The sequence below is a fragment of the Trichomycterus rosablanca genome, chromosome 15, assembly GCF_030014385.1.
Source record: "Trichomycterus rosablanca isolate fTriRos1 chromosome 15, fTriRos1.hap1, whole genome shotgun sequence".
Classification (NCBI taxonomy): domain Eukaryota; kingdom Metazoa; phylum Chordata; class Actinopteri; order Siluriformes; family Trichomycteridae; genus Trichomycterus; species Trichomycterus rosablanca.
The window spans coordinates 32,157,428-32,174,531 of NC_086002.1; the positions used below are offsets into that span (position 1 = coordinate 32,157,428).

Here is a 17,104-nt window from a genome sequence, read left to right on the forward strand (position 1 = left end):
ACCTTCTGATTACTAGTCCGGCACCTAAGTTGCTTAAGGGCTGTCGAAAAAGAGCTTTGGGTCTGTGATGGGGCTTGAACCGGCAACCTTCTGATTGCTAGTCCTGTACTTCAGCCGCTTAAGGGCTGTGGAAAAAAAGCTTTGGGTCCGTGATGGGACTTGAACCGGCAACCTTCTGATTGCTAGTCCTGTACTTCAGCCGCTTAAGGGCTGTCGAAAAAGAGCTTTGGGTCCGTGATGGGACTTAAACCGGCAACCTTCTCATTACTAGTCCAGCACCTCAGCTGCTTGAGGGCTGTCGGGCTTGAACCGGCAACCTTCTGATTACTAGTCCGGCACCTCAGCCTCCTAAGGGCTGTTGAAACAGAGCTTTGGGTCTGTGATGGGGCTTGAACCGGCAACCTTCTGATTACTAGTCCGGCACCTCAGCCGAGCCTGTTATAGCGGCAAGGCGTCCGTCCAGATGTGTAACTGTGCTCCATGTGTCCGCAGGGAACTGTTCCAGCTGTGCCGCGGCGTTCTCCGTGCTGAAGAAACGGGTAAGGTTCTGTACCCCTGACCACTGACCCTTGAACGTTAGCTGAACGTTGACCCGACGTTGACCGAACGTTTGCTGGATGTTTTTCAGAGGTTCTGCACCAACTGTGGGGTCAGTTATTGTTCCCGCTGCTGCTCCTACAAAGTCTTCAAATCCAGTATGGGGGCCACGGGTGAGTCCACCGAGCGTCCAGGGACGGACTGACCTGAGATAAGCTCTAATCACAAACACTAGCAGTAATGAATCATTATAAATCACCCAGACTGACCTGAGATCAGCTCTAATCACAAACGCTAGCAGTAATGAATCATTATAAATCACCCAGACTGACCTGAGATCAGCTCTAATCACAAACACTAGCAGTAATGAATCATTATAAATCACCCAGACTGACCTGAGATCAGCTCTAATCACAAACACTAACAGTAATGAATCATTATAAATCACCCAGACTGACCTGAGATCAGCTCTAATCACAAACACTAACAGTAATGAATCATTATAAATCACCCAGACTGACCTGAGATCAGCTCTAATCACAAACACTAACAGTAATGAATCATTATAAATCACTCAGACTGACCTGAGATCAGCTCTAATCACAAACACTAGCAGTAATGAATCATTATAAATCACTCAGACTGACCTGAGATCAGCTCTAATCACAAACACTAACAGTAATGAATCATTATAAATCACTCAGACTGACCTGAGATCAGCTCTAATCACAAACACTAGCAGTAATGAATCATTATAAATCACCCAGACTGACCTGAGATCAGCTCTAATCACAAACACTAGCAGTAATGAATCATTATAAATCACCCAGACTGACCTGAGATCAGCTCTAATCACAAACACTAGCAGTAATGAATCATTATAAATCACTCAGACTGACCTGAGATCAGCTCTAATCACAAACACTAGCAGTAATGAATCATTATAAATCACCCAGACTGACCTGAGATCAGCTCTAATCACAAACACTAACAGTAATGAATCATTATAAATCACCCAGACTGACCTGAGATCAGCTCTAATCACAAACACTAACAGTAATGAATCATTATAAATCACTCAGACTGACCTGAGATCAGCTCTAATCACAAACACTAACAGTAATGAATCATTATAAATCACCCAGACTGACCTGAGATCAGCTCTAATCACAAACACTAACAGTGATGAATCATTATAAATCACTCAGACTGACCTGAGATCAGCTCTAATCACAAACACTAGCAGTAATGAATCATTATAAATCACCCAGACTGACCTGAGATCAGCTCTAATCACAAACACTAGCAGTAATGAATCATTATAAATCACTCAGACTGACCTGAGATCAGCTCTAATCACAAACACTAACAGTAGTGAATCATTATAAATCACTCAGACTGACCTGAGATCAGCTCTAATCACAAACACTAACAGTAATGAATCATTATAAATCACTCAGACTGACCTGAGATCAGCTCTAATCACAAACACTAACAGTAATGAATCATTATAAATCACCCAGACTGACCTGAGATCAGCTCTAATCACAAACACTAGCAGTAATGAATCATTATAAATCACTCAGACTGACCTGAGATCAGCTCTAATCACAAACACTAACAGTAATGAATCATTATAAATCACCCAGACTGACCTGAGATCAGCTCTAATCACAAACACTAGCAGTAATGAATCATTATAAATCACTCAGACTGACCTGAGATCAGCTCTAATCACAAACACTAGCATTAATGAATCATTATAAATCACCCAGACTGACCTGAGATCAGCTCTAATCACAAACACTAACAGTAATGAATCATTATAAATCACTCAGACTGACCTGAGATCAGCTCTAATCACAAACACTAGCTGTAATGAATCATTATAAATCACCCAGACTGACCTGAGATCAGCTCTAATCACAAACACTAACAGTAATGAATCATTATAAATCACTCAGACTGACCTGAGATCAGCTCTAATCACAAACACTAGCAGTAATGAATCATTATAAATCACCCAGACTGACCTGAGATCAGCTCTAATCACAAACACTAGCAGTAATGAATCATTATAAATCACCCAGACTGACCTGAGATCAGCTCTAATCACAAACACTAGCTGTAATGAATCATTATAAATCACCCAGACTGACCTGAGATCAGCTCTAATCACAAACACTAGCAGTAATGAATCATTATAAATCACCCAGACTGACCTGAGATCAGCTCTAATCACAAACACTAGCAGTAATGAATCATTATAAATCACCCAGACTGACCTGAGATCAGCTCTAATCACAAACACTAGCAGTAATGAATCATTATAAATCACCCAGACTGACCTGAGATCAGCTCTAATCACAAACACTAGCAGTAATGAATCATTATAAATCACCCAGACTGACCTGAGATCAGCTCTAATCACAAACACTAGCAGTAATGAATCATTATAAATCACCCAGACTGACCTGAGATCAGCTCTAATCACAAACACTAGCAGTAATGAATCATTATAAATCACCCAGACTGACCTGAGATCAGCTCTAATCACAAACACTAGCAGTAATGAATCATTATAAATCACCCAGACTGACCTGAGATCAGCTCTAATCACAAACACTAGCAGTAATGAATCATTATAAATCACCCAGACTGACCTGAGATCAGCTCTAATCACAAACACTAGCAGTAATGAATCATTATAAATCACCCAGACTGACCTGAGATCAGCTCTAATCACAAACACTAGCAGTAATGAATCATTATAAATCACTCAGACTGACCTGAGATCAGCTCTAATCACAAACACTAGCTGTAATGAATCATTATAAATCACTCAGACTGACCTGAGATCAGCTCTAATCACAAACACTAACAGTAATGAATCATTATAAATCACCCAGACTGACCTGAGATCAGCTCTAATCACAAACACTAACAGTAATGAATCATTATAAATCACCCAGACTGACCTGAGATCAGCTCTAATCACAAACACTAACAGTAATGAATCATTATAAATCACTCAGACTGACCTGAGATCAGCTCTAATCACAAACACTAGCTGTAATGAATCATTATAAATCACTCAGACTGACCTGAGATCAGCTCTAATCACAAACACTAACAGTAATGAATCATTATAAATCACCCAGACTGACCTGAGATCAGCTCTAATCACAAACACTAACAGTAATGAATCATTATAAATCACCCAGACTGACCTGAGATCAGCTCTAATCACAAACACTAGCAGTAATGAATCATTATAAATCACTCAGACTGACCTGAGATCAGCTCTAATCACAAACACTAGCAGTAATGAATCATTATAAATCACCCAGACTGACCTGAGATCAGCTCTAATCACAAACACTAACAGTAATGAATCATTATAAATCACCCAGACTGACCTGAGATCAGCTCTAATCACAAACACTAACAGTAATGAATCATTATAAATCACTCAGACTGACCTGAGATCAGCTCTAATCACAAACACTAGCAGTAATGAATCATTATAAATCACTCAGACTGACCTGAGATCAGCTCTAATCACAAACACTAGCAGTAATGAATCATTATAAATCACCCAGACTGACCTGAGATCAGCTCTAATCACAAACACTAACAGTAATGAATCATTATAAATCACCCAGACTGACCTGAGATCAGCTCTAATCACAAACACTAACAGTAATGAATCATTATAAATCACCCAGACTGACCTGAGATCAGCTCTAATCACAAACACTAGCAGTAATGAATCATTATAAATCACTCAGACTGACCTGAGATCAGCTCTAATCACAAACACTAGCAGTAATGAATCATTATAAATCACCCAGACTGACCTGAGATCAGCTCTAATCACAAACACTAGCAGTAATGAATCATTATAAATCACCCAGACTGACCTGAGATCAGCTCTAATCACAAACACTAGCAGTAATGAATCATTATAAATCACCCAGACTGACCTGAGATCAGCTCTAATCACAAACACTAGCAGTAATGAATCATTATAAATCACCCAGACTGACCTGAGATCAGCTCTAATCACAAACACTAGCAGTAATGAATCATTATAAATCACCCAGACTGACCTGAGATCAGCTCTAATCACAAACACTAGCAGTAATGAATCATTATAAATCACCCAGACTGACCTGAGATCAGCTCTAATCACAAACACTAGCAGTAATGAATCATTATAAATCACCCAGACTGACCTGAGATCAGCTCTAATCACAAACACTAGCAGTAATGAATCATTATAAATCACCCAGACTGACCTGAGATCAGCTCTAATCACAAACACTAGCAGTAATGAATCATTATAAATCACCCAGACTGACCTGAGATCAGCTCTAATCACAAACACTAGCAGTAATGAATCATTATAAATCACCCAGACTGACCTGAGATCAGCTCTAATCACAAACACTAGCAGTAATGAATCATTATAAATCACCCAGACTGACCTGAGATCAGCTCTAATCACAAACACTAGCAGTAATGAATCATTATAAATCACCCAGACTGACCTGAGATCAGCTCTAATCACAAACACTAGCAGTAATGAATCATTATAAATCACCCAGACTGACCTGAGATCAGCTCTAATCACAAACACTAGCAGTAATGAATCATTATAAATCACCCAGACTGACCTGAGATCAGCTCTAATCACAAACACTAGCAGTAATGAATCATTATAAATCACCCAGACTGACCTGAGATCAGCTCTAATCACAAACACTAGCAGTAATGAATCATTATAAATCACCCAGACTGACCTGAGATCAGCTCTAATCACAAACACTAGCAGTAATGAATCATTATAAATCACCCAGACTGACCTGAGATCAGCTCTAATCACAAACACTAGCAGTAATGAATCATTATAAATCACCCAGACTGACCTGAGATCAGCTCTAATCACAAACACTAGCAGTAATGAATCATTATAAATCACCCAGACTGACCTGAGATCAGCTCTAATCACAAACACTAGCAGTAATGAATCATTATAAATCACTCAGACTGACCTGAGATCAGCTCTAATCACAAACACTAGCTGTAATGAATCATTATAAATCACTCAGACTGACCTGAGATCAGCTCTAATCACAAACACTAACAGTAATGAATCATTATAAATCACCCAGACTGACCTGAGATCAGCTCTAATCACAAACACTAACAGTAATGAATCATTATAAATCACCCAGACTGACCTGAGATCAGCTCTAATCACAAACACTAACAGTAATGAATCATTATAAATCACTCAGACTGACCTGAGATCAGCTCTAATCACAAACACTAGCTGTAATGAATCATTATAAATCACTCAGACTGACCTGAGATCAGCTCTAATCACAAACACTAACAGTAATGAATCATTATAAATCACCCAGACTGACCTGAGATCAGCTCTAATCACAAACACTAACAGTAATGAATCATTATAAATCACCCAGACTGACCTGAGATCAGCTCTAATCACAAACACTAGCAGTAATGAATCATTATAAATCACTCAGACTGACCTGAGATCAGCTCTAATCACAAACACTAGCAGTAATGAATCATTATAAATCACCCAGACTGACCTGAGATCAGCTCTAATCACAAACACTAACAGTAATGAATCATTATAAATCACCCAGACTGACCTGAGATCAGCTCTAATCACAAACACTAACAGTAATGAATCATTATAAATCACTCAGACTGACCTGAGATCAGCTCTAATCACAAACACTAGCAGTAATGAATCATTATAAATCACTCAGACTGACCTGAGATCAGCTCTAATCACAAACACTAGCAGTAATGAATCATTATAAATCACCCAGACTGACCTGAGATCAGCTCTAATCACAAACACTAACAGTAATGAATCATTATAAATCACCCAGACTGACCTGAGATCAGCTCTAATCACAAACACTAACAGTAATGAATCATTATAAATCACCCAGACTGACCTGAGATCAGCTCTAATCACAAACACTAGCAGTAATGAATCATTATAAATCACTCAGACTGACCTGAGATCAGCTCTAATCACAAACACTAGCAGTAATGAATCATTATAAATCACCCAGACTGACCTGAGATCAGCTCTAATCACAAACACTAGCTGTAATGAATCATTATAAATCACTCAGACTGACCTGAGATCAGCTCTAATCACAAACACTAGCAGTAATGAATCATTATAAATCACCCAGACTGACCTGAGATCAGCTCTAATCACAAACACTAGCAGTAATGAATCATTATAAATCACCCAGACTGACCTGAGATCAGCTCTAATCACAAACACTAGCTGTAATGAATCATTATAAATCACCCAGACTGACCTGAGATCAGCTCTAATCACAAACACTAGCTGTAATGAATCATTATAAATCACTCAGACTGACCTGAGATCAGCTCTAATCACAAACACTAGCAGTAATGAATCATTATAAATCACCCAGACTGACCTGAGATCAGCTCTAATCACAAACACTAGCAGTAATGAATCATTATAAATCACCCAGACTGACCTGAGATCAGCTCTAATCACAAACACTAACAGTAATGAATCATTATAAATCACCCAGACTGACCTGAGATCAGCTCTAATCACAAACACTAGCTGTAATGAATCATTATAAATCACTCAGACTGACCTGAGATCAGCTCTAATCACAAACACTAGCAGTAATGAATCATTATAAATCACCCAGACTGACCTGAGATCAGCTCTAATCACAAACACTAGCAGTAATGAATCATTATAAATCACCCAGACTGACCTGAGATCAGCTCTAATCACAAACACTAGCAGTAATGAATCATTATAAATCACCCAGACTGACCTGAGATCAGCTCTAATCACAAACACTAGCAGTAATGAATCATTATAAATCACCCAGACTGACCTGAGATCAGCTCTAATCACAAACACTAGCAGTAATGAATCATTATAAATCACCCAGACTGACCTGAGATCAGCTCTAATCACAAACACTAGCAGTAATGAATCATTATAAATCACCCAGACTGACCTGAGATCAGCTCTAATCACAAACACTAGCAGTAATGAATCATTATAAATCACCCAGACTGACCTGAGATCAGCTCTAATCACAAACACTAGCAGTAATGAATCATTATAAATCACCCAGACTGACCTGAGATCAGCTCTAATCACAAACACTAGCAGTAATGAATCATTATAAATCACCCAGACTGACCTGAGATCAGCTCTAATCACAAACACTAGCAGTAATGAATCATTATAAATCACCCAGACTGACCTGAGATCAGCTCTAATCACAAACACTAGCAGTAATGAATCATTATAAATCACCCAGACTGACCTGAGATCAGCTCTAATCACAAACACTAGCAGTAATGAATCATTATAAATCACCCAGACTGACCTGAGATCAGCTCTAATCACAAACACTAGCAGTAATGAATCATTATAAATCACCCAGACTGACCTGAGATCAGCTCTAATCACAAACACTAGCAGTAATGAATCATTATAAATCACCCAGACTGACCTGAGATCAGCTCTAATCACAAACACTAGCAGTAATGAATCATTATAAATCACCCAGACTGACCTGAGATCAGCTCTAATCACAAACACTAGCAGTAATGAATCATTATAAATCACCCAGACTGACCTGAGATCAGCTCTAATCACAAACACTAGCAGTAATGAATCATTATAAATCACCCAGACTGACCTGAGATCAGCTCTAATCACAAACACTAGCAGTAATGAATCATTATAAATCACCCAGACTGACCTGAGATCAGCTCTAATCACAAACACTAGCAGTAATGAATCATTATAAATCACCCAGACTGACCTGAGATCAGCTCTAATCACAAACACTAGCAGTAATGAATCATTATAAATCACTCAGACTGACCTGAGATCAGCTCTTTTAGCTCTCTCTAATGCCGAACCATTAATATTCCCCCGTCTGTTTGTTCGTAGCTCCGGAGGCCCAGAGAGAGACGGTGTTCGTGTGCGCCCCCTGTAACGCGGCGCTCAGCACCAAGCAGGACCTGCACCCTGTGACGCCCGCTTCACGTCACCACAACTGAGAAGATCCGGGAGGGTTTCTGGTCTTGCCCCTCCTCGGTTTGGTGTTTCCCTCTAAAACAATCCATCCAGACTCGCTCGATCCAGCTGTGTGCTGGTTGAGCTGTAATGGTAACGGTTAACACCACCTCCGAAGTCATGTGACCTCCAGCCCCAATCGGCTTGTTTGGAAACTGCGTCTCCGGAATTGCTGACCGCTGTGACATCGTGTTCTACAGTCTGTCCTTCACTCTTACTAGTGACCATTAGTGACCACTCTAGCTGCTCCTTTCATGTTGTGTTCCAGAAGCTGTGGTGTCCACCGTGACGTCATGTTCTAGACCTGATAGTCCTTCCTTTCACATTGTTTTTCTAGAATCTGCGGTGTCCACCATGACGTCGTGTTCTAGAATCAGTAGCTGCTCCATCCCATATTCAGTTCTAGAATCTGTGGTGTCCAGTATGACATTGTTCTAGACCCAGTAGTTCCACTTTTCACATTTTGTTCCAGAATTTGTGGTGTCCACCATGACGTCGTGTTCTAGAATCAGTAGCTGCTCCATCCCATATTCAGTTCTAGAATCTGTGGTGTCCAGTATGACATTGTTCTAGACCCAGTAGTTCCACTTTTCACATTTTGTTCCAGAATATGTGGTGTCCACCATGACGTCGTGTTCTAGATTTAATAGTTCCTCCTTTCCACCATGACATTATGTTCTAGAATCAGTAGCTGCTCCTGTCATATTCAATTTGAGCATTGGTGGTGTCCATCATGATATCATGTTCTAGACCCAATAGTTCCTACATTTACATTGCTTTCTAGAATCGGTGGTGTCGGCCATGTCATCAAGTTGTAGACCCAGTCTTTGCGCTGGTTATATACAACTCTAGAATCTGTGGCGTCCACTATTATGACGTGTTCTAGAATCAGTAGCCGCTCTTACCAATATTCAGTTCTAGAATCTTCGGCGTTCACCATGTTATCATATTCTAGATCCCATTGTTCATCCATTGACATTGTATTCCAGGATATGCGGTGCTCACCATGACGTCATAATCTGGAATCAGTAGCTGCTCCTGTCATATTCAGTTCCAGAATCTATGGTGTCCATCATGATGTCATGTTCTTGAATCAATAGCTCCGTCATGTTCTAGACCCAATAGTTCCTCAGTTCACATTGTTTTCCAGAATCTGTGGTGTCCACTGTGATATCACGTTCTAGAATCAGTAGCTGCTCCATCCAATATTCAGTTCTAGAATCTGTGGTGTCCATCATGACATCGTTCTAGACTCAGTAGTTGCTCCACCTAGCAAGTTCCACCTTCTACTGTACATTGCTTTCTAGAATCTGTGGTGTCCACCTTGATATCATGCTCTAGACCCAGTCGTTGTTCTGGTCATATTCATTTCAAGTCTGTGGTGCCCACCAGACCGTCATGTTCTAGATTTAATAGTTCCCCGTTTCACATTCATTTCCAGAATCTGTGGCGTCCACCGTGACGTCATGTTCTAGACTCAATAGTTCCAAAAATGTATATATCTTTCCAGAATCTGTGGTGTCCACCATGATAGCACATTCTAGACCCAGTCATTGCTCTTGTTATGTTCAGTTCAAGAATCTGTGGTGTCCACCGTGACATCATCGTAGACACTAAAGGTTTCTCATTTTACATTGTATTCCATAATCTGTGGTGTCCACCATGACATCATGATTTGGCATCAGTAGCTGCTCCTTCCATGTTCAGTTCTAGAATCTGTGGCATTATATAACGTAATGTGACAAAATGTTTTAGATTTAATAGTTTCTCCTTTCCACATAGTCATATTCAGTTTGACCATCGGTGGTGTCCACCGTGGCATCATGTTCTTGAATCAATAGTTCCACTATGTTCTAGACCCGATCATTCATCATCATGATGTTTTAGAATCAGTAGCTGCGCCTTTTATATGTTCAGTTCTGGAATCTGTGGTGTCCACCTTGTCATCGAGTTCTAGACCCGATAGTTCCAACTTTCATGTTCGTTTCCAGAATGTGGTCTCCACCATGACGTCGTGTTTCTAGTTTCTCCGTTCACGTCGTGTTCTAGAATCTGGGGTGTCGTCACGCTACCACTCGTTCTCTGTTTCGGTTACCATGGTGAGATTCGCTCCTCTGTTACGTGTCACGATGTTGGTTTCCTGACACACGCTGATAAAATAACACACGATCCAGCTGGACATGCGATTCTGGGTCGTTTTGGAGGTTTCGCGTCTCGGACGTTGTCCCAGTCACTGGAATCGCTTCAGTGGTTGGTCCAGCACTGAGGTACCGGTCAATTCCAGTCTTCTCTTCTGCAGGATGTGATTGTGATGAACTTCATGGTTTTTGAGGTGTTACGTGTCCTGATCTCGCTGTGTTTCCTTCTACTGTACCTGTCACATGACTGGCTGCTAATTGGTTCGTGGTCATGGCTCGTCAACCAATCATTAATATAATTATGTCGTGTTTCTGCTTCCTGTTCTAATCTAATGAAATTTTATTTATATTTATATAAACATATATAGATTTATTTATACACGGATGTATTAGCGGTGGTTTATAATACACGTTTTATTCATTTTTATTTGATTTTGTGACGGTTTCATGTGTTTTTACTCCGTGTGGTGGCTCCTCTGTATTAAACTCGCTGTAAACGTGTCGGAAAATATCAAAGCAAAAATAATAAAAACATTAAACCTTATTTATTTATGTTGGCTCACTTGTCTGTGTAATAGGACGCAGCCTAATGCAAATCTCAGCTGTGCTATCACCCGGCCGGGCACCTATACGGACGACGCTCGGCTCGTCACGTAAGCCGCTTTGGATAAATGTTGATTACCTGGTTCCCAGTAAACACCCACAATAAGGAGTCACGTGAGGATCAGGGATCACAACGATTGGTCTCGGTCCGGACTGGAGTGGTCTGCAGTGAACTTTAATCGGTGGTCGGACTCGAACCGGAGACCATCCGATCGTGTCTGGTCGCAGCGAGTGAGAGAGTGACGTGTGGGGGGGTGGGTGAGTGTGGGGGGGGGGGGGGGGGGGGGGGGGAGGACTTGTGATGTCTGAAGACGCGCGAATGAATCCGACATCCGTGTAGATGCTGGAGGCGCTCCAGCAGGCAGAGTCGGATTGGGACGCATCCAGATGCTGCCTGCCTATTTGGGACACGCCCAAGCTCTCTCTCTCTCTCCCACCCCCCCCTCTCTCTCTCCCCCCCCCCCCCCTCTCTCTCTCCTCTTTCTCCTCTCTCTCTCTCCCTCGTCTCTCTCCCCCCCCTCTCTCTCTTTCTCCTCTCTCTCTCTCTCCCTCGTCTCTCTCCTCTCTCTCCCCCCTCCTCTCTCTCTCTCCTCTCTATCCCCTCTTTCTCCTCTCTCTCTCCCTCTCTCTCTCTCCTCTTTCTCCTCTCTCTCTCTCCCTCGTCTTTCTCCCCTCTCTCTCTCTCCCTCGTCTCTCTCCTCTCTCTCTCCCCTCTTTCTCCTCTCTCTCTCTCCCTCGTCTTTCTCCTCTCCCTCTCTCTCTCTCCTCTTTCTCCTCTCTCTCTCTCCCTCGTCTCTCTCCTCTCTCTCTCTCTCCTCTTTCTCCTCTCTCTCTCCCTCGTCTCTCTCCTCTCTCTCTCTTCCCCCCCTCCTCTCTCTCTCCCCTCTTTCTCCTCTCTCCCTCTCTCTCTCTTCCCCCTCCCCTCCCTCTCTCTCTCTTCCCCCCGTCTCTCTCTCTCCCCTCCCCTCTCTCCCTCTCTCCTCCCCTCTCTCCCTCTCTCTCTCTTCCCCCTCCTCTCCCTCTCTCTCTCTCTCCCCTCCCCTCTCTCCCTCTCTCTCTCTCTTCCTCCTCCTCTCCCTCTCTCTTCCCCCTCTCTCCCTCTCTCTCTCTCCCCCCTCATCTCCCTCTCTCTCTCCCTCTCTCTCTCGCCCCTCCCCTCTCTCTCCCTCTCTCTCTCTCCCCCCTCCCCTCTCTCTCTCTCCCCCCTCCCCTCTCTCTCTCTCTCTCTCTCTCTCTCTCCCTCTCTCTCTCCCCCCTCCCCTCTCTCCCTCTCTCTCTCTCCTCTTTCTCCTCTCTCTCTCTCCCTCGTCTCTCTCCTCTCTCTCTCTCTCCTCTTTCTCCTCTCTCTCTCCCTCGTCTCTCTCCTCTCTCTCTCTTCCTCTCTCTCTTCCCCCCCTCCTCTCTCTCTCCCCTCTTTCTCCTCTCTCCCTCTCTCTCTCTTCCCCCTCCCCTCTCTCCCTCTCTCTCTCTTCCCCCCCTCTCTCTCTCTCCCCTCCCCTCTCTCCCTCTCTCTCTCTTCCCCCTCCTCTCCCTCTCTCTCTCTCTCCCCTCCCCTCTCTCCCTCTCTCTCTCTCTTCCTCCTCCTCTCCCTCTCTCTTCCCCCTCTCTCCCTCTCTCTCTCTCCCCCCTCATCTCCCTCTCTCTCTCTCCCTCTCTCTCTCGCCCCTCCCCTCTCTCTCTCTCCCCCCTCCCCTCTCTCTCTCTCCCCCCTCCCCTCTCTCTCTCTCTCTCTCTCTCTCTCTCTCTCTCTCTCAGCGATCCCACCGCAATCTCTCCTCCCGTTAAAGCGATTTGCAGAGATCCAGAGATTTGCGCTCGCAGGGCATCATGGCGACAGAGGTGAGAACGCGTTGATTTCCTTTACGTCTCCGAGTCCTTTGTGATGGTTGTCTTGTTTCAGAAGCGTTGGTGGGTTTAGGATCAGATCTGGGTTAATGCGGGATTAGAACCCGATCTGACGAGTCCGTTATTCGAGCTGCTACATCAGCTGATGGTGATGCGCACACCCAGCGCGTCCGTTTATTCATGTGTTTTAGAGACGGATTCATCCTGATCAGGGTCGCGGTGGTGGTGGTGGTGGTGGTGGTGGGGGGGGGGGGTGGGGGGGGGGGGGGGTATGAGGCTTACCCGTGAACACGTCGACAATTCAGAGCAGCCAATCCATCTTCTGCACGCCCAAACTGAAGCATCGGAAGCGCCCTATAAAGAGAACCTGGGGTCGCGCGGCACCCACACTGCCAACCCGCCTCATCCGATAACCAATCAAATCAAATACACAGGCTGCACAGCCAAAAGTATTTGGACACCTGCCTATGAGCTTGTCGGACGGACGCCCCATGCAGCTGCTATTAAAACAGAGCCACATCTATAGGTGAGCTTCTCACAGTACTGTGGGGATTTGTGCCCGTCAGGTCAGGGCTCTTGCTTTGTGTGCACAGGAACAGGAGAGGACCTTCCCTAAACTGTTGCTGCAAACTTGAAGGCCTGTGTAAGCGACTGAAACATGTGAATTCAATAATTAGAAGGAAGGGGCGTCCCAATACTTTTGACCATATAGTGAACTGGTGTACAGAAGCAGTGGGAGAGCGGGTGCTCGTGGGGTCTGAAGCGTCACCGTATGGTGGTTACAGGCTGCCCGAACTAATGCCTGGGCAAAAGTATTGGGACGCCCCTTTCTTCTAATGACTGAATATATATTTCATTTACATTTTACATTCTGAGCATTCGAAAGTTAAGGGCCTCGCTCAAGGGCCCAACAGTGGCAACCTGCATGGCAGTGGTGGGGTTTGAACAAATAACCTTCCGCTTACTAGTCCAGTACCAGTTGTAGACGTGCTCACGGTCAGGCGTCCGAATACTTTCGACCATCAGATTGACTTCTAGCTGATTGGACCCCTTAACACTCGATCGCTTGCGGTAGTTTTTTTGTTTACAAGAAAGGGGCGTCCCAATACTTTTGCCCAGGCATTAGTTCAGGCAGCCTGTAACCACCATACGGTGACACTTCAGACTCCACTAGCACCCGCTCTCCCACCGATCTATGTCTTGCTGTGGTCTGCTTTTCTATACACTATATAGACAAAAGTATTGGGACGCACCTTTCTTGTAATTATTCTCAAGGTTTCTTTTCATGGTTTCTCCTCATGGTTTCTTCTCATGGGTTCCTCTCAATGTTTCTTCTCATGGGTTCTTATCAACGTTTCTCCTCATGGTTTCTCCTCATGGGTTCTCCTCATGGTTTCTTCTCATGGGTTCTTCTCAAGGTTTCTTTTCATGGTTTCTCCTCATGGGTTCTCCTCATGGTTTCTTCTCATGGGTTCCTCTCAATGTTTCTTCTCATGGGTTCTTATCAAGGTTTCTCCTCATGGTTTCTTCTCATGGGTTCCTCTCAATGTTTCTTCTCATGGGTTCTTATCAAGGTTTCTCCTCATGGTTTCTTCTCATGGGTTCCTCTCAATGTTTCTTCTCATGGGTTCTTATCAAGGTTTCTCCTCATGGGTTCTTCTCATGGGTTCTTTTCATGGTTTCTCCTCATGGGTTCTCCTCATGGTTTCTTCTCATGGGTTCCTCTCAATGTTTCTTCTCATGGGTTCTTATCATGGTTTCTTCTCATGGGTTCTCCTCATGGTTTCTTCTCATGGGTTCCTCTCGATGTTTCTTCTCATGGGTTCTCCTCATGGGTTCTCCTCATGGGTTCTTCTCATGGTTTCTTCTCATGGTTTCTTCTCAAGGTTTCTTCTCATGGGTTCCTCTCAATGTTTCTTCTCATGGGTTCCTCTCAAGGTTTCTTCTCATGGGTTCTTCTCATGGGTTCCTCTCAATGTTTTTTCTCATGGGTTTTTCTCAAGGTTTCTTCTCATGGGTTCTTCTCAATATTTCTTCTCATGGGTTCCTCTCAAGGTTTCTTCTCATGGGTTCTTCTCAGTGTTTCTTCTCATGGGTTCCTCTCAATGTTTCTTCTCATGGGTTCTTCTCAAGGTTTCTTCTCATGGTTTCTTCTCATGTTTCTTATCATGGGTTCTTCTCAAGGTTTCTTCTCATGGGTTCCTCTCAATGTTTCTTCTCATGGGTTCTCCTCATGGGTTCTTCTCATGGTTTCTTCTCATGGTTTCTTATCATGGGTTCTTCTCAAGGTTTCTTCTCATGGGTTCCTCTCAATGTTTCTTATCATGGGTTCCTCTCAATATTTCTTCTCATGGGTTCCTCTCAAGGTTTCTTCTCATGGGTTCCTCTCAATGTTTTTTCTCATGAGTTTTTCTCAAGGTTTCTTCTCATGGGTTCTTCTCATGCGTTATTCTCATGGGTTTCTCTCAATGTTTCTTCTCATGGTTTCTCCTCATGGGTTCTTCTCAAGGTTTCTTCTCATGGGTTCCTCTCAATGTTTCTTCTCATGGGTTCTTCTCAAGGTTTCTTCTCATGGGTTCTCCTCATGGTTTCTTCTCATGGGTTCCTCTCAATGTATCTTCTCAAGGTTTCTTCTCATGGGTTCTCCTCATGGTTTCTTCTCATGGGTTCCTCTCAATGTTTCTTCTCATGGGTTCTTCTCATGGTTTCTTATCATGGGTTCTTCTCAAGGTTTCTTCTCATGGGTTCCTCTCAATGTTTCTTCTCATGGGTTCCTCTCAATATTTCTTCTCATGGGTTCCTCTCATGGGTTCTTATCATGGTTTCTTCTCATGGTTTCTTCTCATGGGTTCTTCTCAAGGTTTCTTCTCATGGTTTCCTCTCAATGTTTTTTCTCATGGGTTCTTCTCAAGGTTTCTTCTCATGGGTTCCTCTCGATGTTTCTTCTCATGGGTTCTCCTCATGAATTCTTCTCATGGTTTCTTCTCATGGTTTCTTATCATGGGTTCTTCTCAAGGTTTCTTCTCATGGGTTCCTCTCAATGTTTCTTCTCATGGGTTCCTCTCAATATTTCTTCTCATGGGTTCCTCTCAAGGTTTCTTCTCATGGGTTCTTATCATGGTTTCTTCTCATGGTTTCTTATCATGGGTTCTTCTCAAGGTTTCTTCTCATGGGTTCCTCTCAATGTTTCTTCTCATGGGTTCCTCTCAATATTTCTTCTCATGGGTTCCTCTCAAGGTTTCTTCTCATGGGTTCTTATCATGGTTTCTTCTCATGGTTTCTTATCATGGGTTCTTCTCAAGGTTTCTTCTCATGGGTTCCTCTCAATGTTTCTTCTCATGGGTTCCTCTCAATATTTCTTCTCATGGGTTCCTCTCAAGGTTTCTTCTCATGGGTTCTTCTCATGGGTTCCTCTCAATGTTTCTTCTCATGGGTTCCTCTCAATATTTCTTCTCATGGGTTCCTCTCAATGTTTTTTCTCATGAGTTCTTCTTAAGGTTTCTTCTCATGGGTTCTTCTCATGAGTTATTCTCATGGGTTCCTCTTAATGTTTCTTCTCATGGGTTCTTCTCAAGGTTTCTTCTCATGGGTCCTCTCAAGGTTTCTTCTCATGGTTTCTTCTCATGAGTTATTCTCATGGGTTCCTCTCAATGTTTCTTCTCATGAGTTCTTCTCAAGGTTTCTTCTCAAGGTTTCCTCTCATGGTTTCTTCTCATGGGTTCTTCTCATGGGTTCCTCTCAATGTTTTTTCTCATGAGTTTTTCTCAAGGTTTCTTCTCATGGGTTCTTCTCATGCGTTATTCTCATGGGTTCCTCTTAATGTTTCTTCTCA

General features: G+C 43.1%; 2 protein-coding genes across 4 annotated transcripts in view; both read left to right on the forward strand.

The window, feature by feature from the left end:
* The window catches only part of zfyve27 (zinc finger, FYVE domain containing 27), a 40,311-nt gene extending 28,943 nt beyond the window's left edge, over nucleotides 1–11,368 (forward strand). For all 3 annotated transcript variants that reach the window (XM_063009310.1, XM_063009309.1, XM_063009311.1), the window contains 3 exons: nucleotides 493–539; nucleotides 629–710; nucleotides 8,561–11,368. In XM_063009310.1, the coding sequence (XP_062865380.1) occupies nucleotides 493–539; nucleotides 629–710; nucleotides 8,561–8,670 (239 nt within the window). In that variant the 3' untranslated portion in view covers nucleotides 8,671–11,368. The remainder of the gene's footprint in view (nucleotides 1–492; nucleotides 540–628; nucleotides 711–8,560) is intronic.
* A 1,807-nt stretch (nucleotides 11,369–13,175) lies between these two features.
* golga7ba (golgin A7 family, member Ba) overlaps nucleotides 13,176–17,104 on the forward strand; it is an 8,959-nt gene continuing 5,030 nt past the window's right edge. Inside the window, exon 1 of the mRNA XM_063010765.1 lies at nucleotides 13,176–13,266. Coding sequence (XP_062866835.1) covers nucleotides 13,255–13,266 — 12 coding nt within the window. The 5' untranslated portion in view covers nucleotides 13,176–13,254. The remainder of the gene's footprint in view (nucleotides 13,267–17,104) is intronic.